Source organism: Dermacentor silvarum, chromosome 7 (assembly GCF_013339745.2).
Source record: "Dermacentor silvarum isolate Dsil-2018 chromosome 7, BIME_Dsil_1.4, whole genome shotgun sequence".
NCBI classification, from domain to species: domain Eukaryota; kingdom Metazoa; phylum Arthropoda; class Arachnida; order Ixodida; family Ixodidae; genus Dermacentor; species Dermacentor silvarum.
In genome coordinates this window covers 158,484,278-158,494,643 of record NC_051160.1, presented here as the reverse complement: position 1 = coordinate 158,494,643, position 10,366 = coordinate 158,484,278, and the positions used below count along the sequence as shown (strand labels likewise).

The 10,366-nt window shown below is 46.0% G+C and overlaps 1 protein-coding gene across 1 annotated transcript in view; it reads left to right on the top strand.

Moving 5' to 3' along the window:
• Window positions 1-839: 839 nt before the first annotated feature.
• LOC119457397 (uncharacterized) overlaps window positions 840-10,366 on the top strand; it is a 29,855-nt gene continuing 20,328 nt past the window's right edge. The window contains exon 1 of the mRNA XM_037718976.2: window positions 840-1,360. Coding sequence (XP_037574904.1) covers window positions 1,257-1,360 — 104 coding nt within the window. The 5' untranslated portion in view covers window positions 840-1,256. The remainder of the gene's footprint in view (window positions 1,361-10,366) is intronic.

Genomic DNA, 10,366 nt, shown 5'->3' with positions numbered 1-10,366 from the left:
CTTTGATTGGGGCAAGAGTGTTCGACACTGGTGCACATCATTGAGATAATCACATAACGACGTGGTCTTAGAAAAGGACGAACAAGCACTAGCCTCTTCCTCGCATGTACCACCCTTTCCATGCACCGCGGAAGGACATGTTTTCGAGCTACTTGGCTCTCAACCCCACAAAACCCAACGTATCGGAATTTGATGCCTAAAAAGTGTGATTTAAGCACTGCAAACCTAATGTAAAGCCCAAACTAGCGATTTTGAATATGCTGGACGTAGTGTTCAACTGAGCTTAGTTCAGCAAATTAATTATTCATTACGTTTTTACCGAATTAAATTACTTTTGTTCAAGTATCATTCCACGTTTTCTTCGTACAAATATGCTCCTTGTGTCGTTGGGGTGAAATAAATGGAAACAAGTTGTTTTAATGTTCTTTGATGTGGAGTGGTCGTTGAGCTTTGTGGGGTTAATTACATAAGCTTTCTCTAGGGCACAAACACAAAGAAACAAATACAAATTAGGAGGCACTCATGGCAACTTTATTCAAAAGACAGTAACATATGCTATACATGTATGCGTTTCCTATGCACAATCGCATCAGACACAGCAGACAGACTACGGGGTATTTATTAAAGTTGGTAATATCACTTGAAGGATTAAAAAAGTCTATTCTCTGCGTCATACAATACAAGAGAAGTCTGAGTTACACTCGCATTACCTTTTCTTCTTTTAAGTGAAGCCCTTCCAAAACTTTATGCGCCGTTTTGTCATTGTTATTGCCCAGGGTATTCACATCATGGAATCCCTGTTGACAAGAGCAGGATTTATAGTGCGCAGAAAGGTGTGCCGTCCATACAGTCTTTTTCATCAGCCTTTGTTCACTTGTTCCCTTCCGGAAGTACACTCTTGGCTTCGATGCGCCTTTGCGGAACATTTCCTCCACGGCACGCCCCCCGTTGGCGTGTCTTGAAATAAGAAAACTGCGTGTGGCCAGAATTTCAGGCCAGTCACGGTTGCCGCTGGAAGGATGACGCATTGAAGCAACGCACAAGCTTCAGCTGCTCACTTAGGCCTCTACGTCACAGACCGCGTTTATCAGTGGTCAAGTTCGTGGCATCAATCTGCGACATGCGATCGCCGCTACTGCGTCACTGTGTATTTTCTCCCTGCTAGTACCAGTCCGAGCACGCTCGTTTTCCCACCACCATCGGTAGCAGCACAGCATCATTGCGCAACGCCCACTGACAGCGGCGCGGTTGCCAGAATGTCCGAGCCGACGGACCAACGCACCTCTGCGGAGCGTCCGTCGACTAGCTGCGGCCACTTGACAACGGTTCGCATGTCACGAGGAAGTGAGCCGTTGGTCTGGTAAGTCGACCGCCGAACCTCAGTTCTGAGCTTTCGGCCTTTCTTTTAACGTACTGTGTAGACTAGTGAAACTCGCAGGGAATGGCGGGAAAGGCTTGTTCGATGCGGGCCTCTGAAATTACAGCACTTGGCATGCGATTTACGTGTTTAACCCGTGGTTCGTGTAGGTTGTGGGCTCGTACAACACGATGATGATTTGATGATTTATTGGCATTCCCTTTGAAACTGGGTGGTTGCAAATAGTCCCCTAGCCGGCTTGATTTAAACAGATATGCTTTATTGCAGTGACGTAGCCATAAAAAATGTCGCAGTTTCGCCCGAAAGGCGAAGCATCAATTGCGATAGCAAATTAGCAGAGAGATATTCGGAGTAAGGATAGTAGTTTTATCGGCTGCATAAACTTGGACACATTCGCTTTCTAACTGAATTGACAAGCGTGGTGTCATCGCGCACAAGCAAACATGAATAGATCACACTGAATGAACGCAGACGACTGTCAAAACGCTGGCAGCAAGCGCAGCCGCCGCAGCGTGCGAAGCATCGTGCGGTCTATCGCTTCAACGGAAACTGACCGTCGAAAGCACAGCGCATACAAAGGTAGGAGCCGTGTTGCAGATCGCTTTCAAGATTCGATGCGCGCGACATCCCGGCGCCGCGCAAAGTACAAGTGCGCAGTTGCTTGCAGAGCAGAAGCTGCAAACCCTCCTTCCCGCGCTGCCTTCCCGCTTTCCTCCTTTCGCGTGGGTGATTGAGTCGCCAGTTCCCCTTGCGCCTGGTTGCAAGATACTCATTTGGTGCCGCAGCTAAACGTCGTCTCCCCTCCCTTTCGCGCGACGGAAGAAGTCGCTTTTGCTCTCCGCCATGTGTTCTCTCCCCGTGAAAGCGCGCGTCCCTCGCGCGTTTTCACTCACACATACAGCATATAGCTCGCGGCGACGATTTTATTGCCGTTGAACTTTATACGGAAGCTCACGGCGACGCCGACGGCAGAAATCCGCTTGGAGTGTCCATATAATTGCTATCGCAATAAAAGAGCACTCGAGCGTCGGTAGCTCCTCCGCTTTGCAGTAGCTGGTCCCCTCAGTCCGGGAGCCCAGCGGTCTTAGCTGTGCTCGCTCGGTTGACCAGGTTGAGCTGGTCCGTCGAGTCGGAGCTGGGCAGCGTTGCCTCCCATTGCCGTGTGGTGGGGTGTGTTATGTGAGCTGTGGTGTGTTTGCGCAAGCCCATACCATGCGGTAAAGCGTTGTGCATTCATCGCCGTGTGGGCATTTATAGGAATACAGTGCATGGTCTACGGCGGGGTAAAGACTCAAATGTGGATACGTGTTTGTTTGGAGTTTTAGCCATATTACAGCTTCCTCTCGCGTCAGAGCATTCTGAGGCGGCGGTAGTGTTCTTCGTGAAAGGCGATAGTGTTGTAGGATGTGCGTGTAAGTTAATGGTATGTGCACGGGATGGAACTGCTCGGCGTGGCCCTCTCGCAGCTCCCGGTGTGATTGCGCTCGAGCGTAGGCGTGTGTCGGCTGATTGCCGCGTAAGGACCAGAACGTGCGTGAAGTATCCTAAGAAGGTCACTTTTCTGCCAAAGTTTGCACTGTAAAGAAGAGCAGGCTTCGACGACGGATAAGCCACAGAGACACAACGCGTCAGCTAGCCTTGAAATTTCCTTTCAACAGCGGAGCTGTTCAAGCCGGGCGTAATGTGTCTGTTGAATCCAAAAATGTGGCAGTGCAGAAAGGGTCCAAGAGCAATGGCACATACCCCTGTGAACTAGCGAAGCTGAGCTGCCTAAGTCTAGCTAAGCATGGTTGGGACTACTTAAGCTTAGTTAGTCATCGATACGCAATCGATAGCCAGTCAATAGCTAATCGATAATCGACAAATAATCAATAAATTCTTGGAATGCTGGGGATGACTTGGTAGTGCTTAGCCTAGCCCAAAAGCCAGGACTAGCTGGGCGCCCATCATCTCCGCTGTCTCTTTAGCATTGCGCCTCCAGTGAAAGCTACGCTAGCTTTTTTTTTCTCTTTCTCTTTTGCCAAAGCACCGCATTCCGCACGGCACTCGCGCTCCTGCGAACGCCTTTCTCGTTGGCGTCTATAGGTGCCGCCCAGAGTAGCAGACGACGCCACCACAATACTTGAAACAGGCGTCGGACAAAGAAAGCTCAATGTTCGACGTGTTCCCTTCTCAAAATCGTGTCAGCCGTCTCATCAGACACACGAGGCCGATCTCAAACAGAAAGAAACGCAATTTCGTCCACCAGGCACTAAATACCAATAGTACTCGTCTGCTGTTCATAACAAGGTCATCGCAAAAGCAAGTTCAAAAAATTGAGTCACTCTAATGCGCTAAAGAGGGTGAATGCGAAAGCCTGCGCGCTCAAGCGACATTCATCAAATTACTTGACATTCTCATTCGAATGCGTTGTCACTTCTTATTGTTTCTTTCAACCAAACGTTGCGCGCTCGAGTGCCTTAATCAAGTCTACCTTAATTACTATGCCTTAATTCATCTCTAATTAACACCAAAGGTGGTGGGTTCGAGTGCCTTAATTAACTCTATATTAATTAACTGAGCCTTAATTCGCCTTAACGCCAAAAGTGGTTAGTTCGACTCGCACATAAGCTGGAGGGTTCGACTCCCACCGAAGGTCGTGGATTCGAGTGCATGAATTAACTCTCTCCTAATTAACACGACAGCAAAGGTTACCCGCGCACCATGAAAATTGTTGCGTGAGCGTTGCTTGCTTACTCGTAGAAGACGATGACGACATTGACCCGCCCACCGACAGAATTGTGCCGTGAGCGTTTTTACATAGGTAATACACGATGCCGGGTCGCTGTAGTATGTGAATCGTGTACGATTTCTCTTCGACGACACGGTTTTCGCCCAAGGACGTTGAAGTTCGGCTGATGGATAAGACATGTACGGCTTTCGCCTTAATAACAGGGTTGAGTCCCAGCGTCCAACATAATGGACACGTGAAATTAAAGGAAGCGTAGATAAAAGTAAGCGCGTGAACAGTTTCAAGTTCGTATTCTGCGCGTTCGCTGTAGTATCCACTTTAATAAAGAAACAAAGATATGCCCTGAGAGTAAGTGCCATACAACGCCGCGTCACTGAATGCCGCCATTTGGGAACTGTTTTGCGGCAACTTGAATGATGTAAGTTTTCATCAATGCGGCATAGATGGTGCCAGCAGGTGTGCACTACATTAGACAGCGAGTGTTAATGAGGATGAATGCCTTGGCATAGGAGTACTGTCTGATTACTTGGTGTCCGAGATATTGGACAAATCTGCATAGCAGGGTCTCCGGACGCTAGCGGCATGCGACGATCGCCATTGTCACCCCGTCGCGAGGAGCAAACTTCGTTGTCGTGCGGCACTTGCGCGATTTCTAAGCATGCTGGACTACCACTGCGTGCGGCCAATTAGCACTTTTATTCATTGAGTACAAAAACAGATTAAAAAATGACAATGTAATTATTTCTTCCTAAGGAAACAAAGCTCGGCCAGAGACGCTCAGCACAAGAGCAGGGAGCAAACGCTTCTGCCAAGAGCTGCTTGCCGCCGATAAATGGTTACTGCAAGCACAAAAAGCTCCCCTAGCGGCGCCCGTTGCAATAAGCTCGCCTTCGGCTGAGCCGATGAGGCAATGGTGAATCCATAAAGAGAGCATTTATAAAGAGAGGGCACTCCCATAGAACCCCGCGGCCCAATTGACTGTAGCACACCAAGCCGCTAGACGCAAGACTAACCACTCACTTCCGGATTCGGTTTCCTGGGTACCGATATGAGCGGGTAGTTTGAATGCTGGAAAGCATTGCTCGCGGCGACGGGCATCCGCATGGTATTTCGATGCTTTTACACATTCGTTAGAGCATCTATTTTAATATATCATTCTCAGCTAGTTGACGGCAAGCTTTTATTGGGGCAAAAATGTAATTCCTTAAAATGTTGCATTGCCCTCACCAGTACCGTTACAAGCAAGGTAATAGTAGCGGTTCTGTTGTCCAACTTTTTGTGGAGCCACATTAGACACCTCAAGAAATATTGATAGCCACGGCACTAAATGTAACAACAACTTCAAATTGACACCGTCACTTGCAGGTTACAAGCATATTAATGAGCACTGACAAATATAACACAACAGGGAAGCAATACAATACAGAATATTTATTTATTTGTAAGATACTGCCGGCTGCCTTTTGGAATCCATGGCAGGAGTGGGTGCATGGATTTCATAAAGAATAAATATACATTGCAATCATTCAAGTCAACAAAATTGATAACCATAGTATTGCTTAAAAATACTGAGAAAGCAGCTATGGCTGAATGACAACTGGACGCTAGCCCAAGAAAAAAAAGTACACAATCATTAGTACTGCACAAAACTCGTACTCGCGAAGTGGTAGTTTTTTTTTTTCAGAGAAAATACCGTGGCTTTCTAAGCATGCTGGACTACCACCACGTGCTGGCCAATCAGCACTTTTATTCGCTGAAAAAAAAGCGTGAAAACATTTATCTGTTTGTAGGCATAAGCCATGATGCGGAAGAGCTATTTCAGAATGAAGATAACAAACAAGGCTCCCGAGGTTAATTGAAATCATCTAAAGGAAACATAAGGGAAAGGTAAACAAGCAATGGCTATTCAGAAACTGATAGATTGGTACAGGGTTAGATTCACGAAACCTTTTCCGCCAACGCAAGCAAACTGGATAGGTAACAGAAGTGTCTAGGGAGTAGGCAATAGTGACACGCTTACGATGCAGGCTATATGCAAGGAAAAAAAGAGGAAAGAGTACAATAATGATCACTGTCAATAACTATCACAAGTAAGGTTGTTTCACAGATATGAAGGCATCGGCTGAAGATAAACCAACTACATCACATGGAAGTGCGTTCCATTCGGCTATGGTTCGAGGAAAAAAGGAAAAACGATACGCGTTTTTCACTCGTGGCATTAGAATCGTTTTGCTGTGTTTCCATCTCGTTGGCCTTGCGCTGTTATACTGCATGTAACTGATGAATTCCATATTTGTTCTACCGTTTACAATATTAAAGAGCATTTGCAGTCGGTATATAGTTTCCTACGTGCTTCTAAAGTAGGAAGACCGCTTCATTGCCTAAGGTTAGTAACCGACACATGCCTGCCAGAAGCGTTGAAGATTAATCTTAGCGTTTTTTTCTGGACACGTTCAATGCAATTTACATCAACTTTGATGTGCGGATCCCAAACAACGTCTGCGTATTCCAATAACGGTGTAACTAATGTCGTGTATGCCACAAGCTTAGTTCTGGAAGTGTAATGTGTTAGACGATTTCTTAGCATGTAAAGTTTCTTCAAAGCCAATGAAACTACGTATTTCACATGACTCTTCCAGGCTAGCGTAGAGTTTATGTATAATCCCAAATATTTAAATTGGTCTACCGCAATTAGTGGAACATTGCTGATGCTATAGGTTCGGACGAGCGGCCTCTTTTTGCGTGTAACTCTCATGTGAACACATTTGGAAACGTTTAGTCGCATTTGCCAGATTAAGCACCAGCTGTTAATTGCTGTTAAGAAGTTGTTTAGCATTTGTTGGTCTTCATCTGACTCAATGTGCATATATACAGCACAATCGTCGGCAAATAAACGGCAACGCACTGTAGAGTTAAATTGTAAATTGTTGATATAAATTAAGAAGAGTAGTGGCCCGGGCACCGATCCCTAGGGTACCGGATACAAATTGTCAGTTCGAGTTGCCTATATGAACAAATTGCTTGCGCTGTGTAAGGTACGTGTCGAGCCACTGTACAATTTGATGGTTGTCTAGGATGCATCGAACCTTGAACATTAAATTGGCGTGCGACACACGGTCGAAAGCTTTCTCAAAATCAAGAAAAATCATATCAACTTGTCCGCCCTTGTCTAGTATTACCATTAGATCATTTGTGGTGTGAATGAGTTGTGTCGTAGTTGATAAGCTGCGCCGAAACCCATGCTGAGTGCTTGAAAACGAAGTGCTCCAAGACTTTGCTGCAACTGCATAGCAGTGAAACCGGTCTATAGTTGATTACTTTAGGTTTGTCACCCGACTTATAAAGTCGCATCACTTTCGCTGTTTTCCATTGCAAAGGTATAGTTCCGCTTTCCTTAAACTTTATTTGAAAATTATATGCAGATACTTTGCAGACCATTCAGCATATCCACGCAGATATACGTTTGGTATGCCATCCGGACCGATAGCTTTCTTGGTATCTAATTCAAGTAGAACCGAAAAAATGCCCCTTTCGTTTATGTCTAGATCTGGGATAGCAAAACTGGTTTTCTGAAAAGATGTAGGCTGAGTGGGTGGCACTAAGAAACACAGACGAAAAGTACTCATTGAATGCAGTCGCTATACAGCTACTATCATTCATGATAGCGTCGTGAAGTTTCAATTTGCTAATACTATCGTTTTTCCTCGTTAGGTGCAACCACAACTTTTTCGGGTCGTTGATAAGAAAGTTGTGCATTTTGACATTAAAGAAGGTGAACTTGGACAGCTTTATTTTTGTGCGCAATTCATCGCGCAGCAGCTGCAGTGTATTCGCACCTCGGTTAGCGGCCATGCGTGATAGGCGCTTGACACGGCGTTTCAATTGTATTATCTCACGCGAGATCCAAAGATTCTGACGGTCGCGTTTTTTTTTTCTAGTGTGAACATCTTTGCTAATGCATTCATTCGCAGTATTCCTGAAGTGGATCCACTTCATAGTCAGAAGAATGGCACATGTTGCCGGGCCTAAAAAACGTTCAACAAGTAAAGCTACCACAACCACACAACGAATGTAAACGAAAAAAAAGTTGCAGTGGCTTAGCTCGGCTATGCCAGGATATACGTAGCGTTAGCAAAGGTTCAGATGATTATTCTTAGCTTTCCTGGTTGTCTAGATTGTCAAGGATTAGCTTGATTGTCATGCTTACTGCTGCTCCAATGACACACACGCGGTATACGTATTATGTGGCACATGTATTCATTCCTCCTACGCTCAACCGCTAATTGCCAGGCAACTACTTCGGGATCTGATGAGTCAAGCTTCTCCGTTCTTCTGCGCTGTTGAGCAGCATTTGCGCTCTCCTTCTCCATGGCTATACCACACTGGCAAACGCCAGTCAGAAGCGCAGCGGCTCCAGCGCAGTGTCAGGCGGCGACTGCACAGCGAGCGCGCGCCGGCGCCAGTGCGTCTACCACGGCTACGACGTCACTCCTCTGGAATGCGCAGACCGGCGGCGGTGAGTCACGCGCGGCGGCGGTGAGTCACGCGCGGCGGCGGCGGAGTGCGCGAGAGGTGCCGGCTCCGGTGGCTCCGGTGGTGCGCAAGCCGCGTGACATCACTGATGCTTGCGCATGCGCAGCACGGCTCTTGATGTGCCGCGCGAAACGGGCTTGGCTAGGCCAGTGTAGCTAAGGCTACAAAAGAAATCCAAAAGAAACAGCAATTTGCAGTTGCATGTGTACAGGTGCCCACAAAATAACTCCGAACGCCGGACCGGTGGCCTTTCGCCGGCGGAGCGCGCCGGTGAAAAAGTAGGGCCAGAGTCTGCGCATGCGCGGTCTCCCTAGCAAGCTCGCCTCGCTCCCCAGTGCATCTAAATAGGTGTTGCCTTGCTCCAAAAGAATAGCGTTGGGTGCCTTTTAGCGTTGTCACAGGGAGGCTGTGCGGATGCGGTCTCTGAAACGCTGTGTGCGAGTGTGTGCACCGGAATGGAGCATAAGCGCTCGTGCGTGCGCGTTACTGGGCATCGGCGCCTTTTAAAGCGTTTCATTATTCGCGGAATGTGACCATCGCGGATAACACTTGCAGTAGTAAAAATCAGAAAGCGGCATACTACAGCTCTACCGTTCAATAAAGCATGTAAAAGTGAATTTATCACCAAGTAGCTAAAATAATTAAGCGTAATTCAAGAGTACCAAAGACTAAATAAGATTAATTAGCGTAATTAACAAGACCAATGCACAGACATCGTACGACACCTTTATTAAATCGTGCTAAAGTGAATAACTAAGTAATTAAAATAATTACAATTAATTAAAAGAATTTAGGGGTTGCGAACAATAATGGAGACTACTTAACATCAATTTGAGACTCCGTGGTAAGACTGGTCAGGCCAAATTAAGACTAAGATTTCCAAAGAGCAGTATACATACAAATAGGGATCAATTAGACTCCGTAACAGCAAGTAAGAAAACAATTAAACCGAATTACGACTAATTAATAGTTATTTAATTAATTTATTTATTTGCAATCGCAAATGAAATGACCTCAACGAATTAAAGCATTCGCCGTCAAAGTCGTCTTATTAATCGATATGGGACCCCACTGAATGTTTTTTTTTCCTATAGGCATTTAACTCGCACAGCTGAACACCCCCTTGATTACCAACGTATCACCACACTGAACGAAAAATTGAATGTTTGAGCCAACCAACGCAGACACGCGATCAAATGTTAGAGTATGCTCCCTACTAAAACTGCAGCGAAGCGGCCAGATTTCGTAAATAAATAGCGCACTATGCGATGTTCACTGTGACTGCGAAGCATTGAATTATAGTGCCGCATGCATAAATTAACTCCTGTGCATGAAATTGGCGTGTTGGAATACGCCGTCTGATGCCATTTTGAAAACTTTTATTACTGCACGCAGTCAACGTTATTAAAGGGGCCGTCGTGTTACAGTCAAAGTTCTGATCTTATTCCCAAGTGGTAAATGCGGCTCGGAATATAATTCCACAATGACTAAAATACATCGCGCTACACGATCATCCGGTTGAAAAGTGCGCTACAGTGCTATTATAGACGAGCCGTGGCGCTCACCCACATGAAGGATAAGCTATAAATTCATAGTTTCTTTAGGCTAAATAATTAACTCAGATATGCAATACATTAGGTATAACTAAAGTAGAGCATGGTGAACTCACTAGTCACCACTCAGTTATAAACGCTCATGGATTCCACCCACGAAAGCTATCCAGA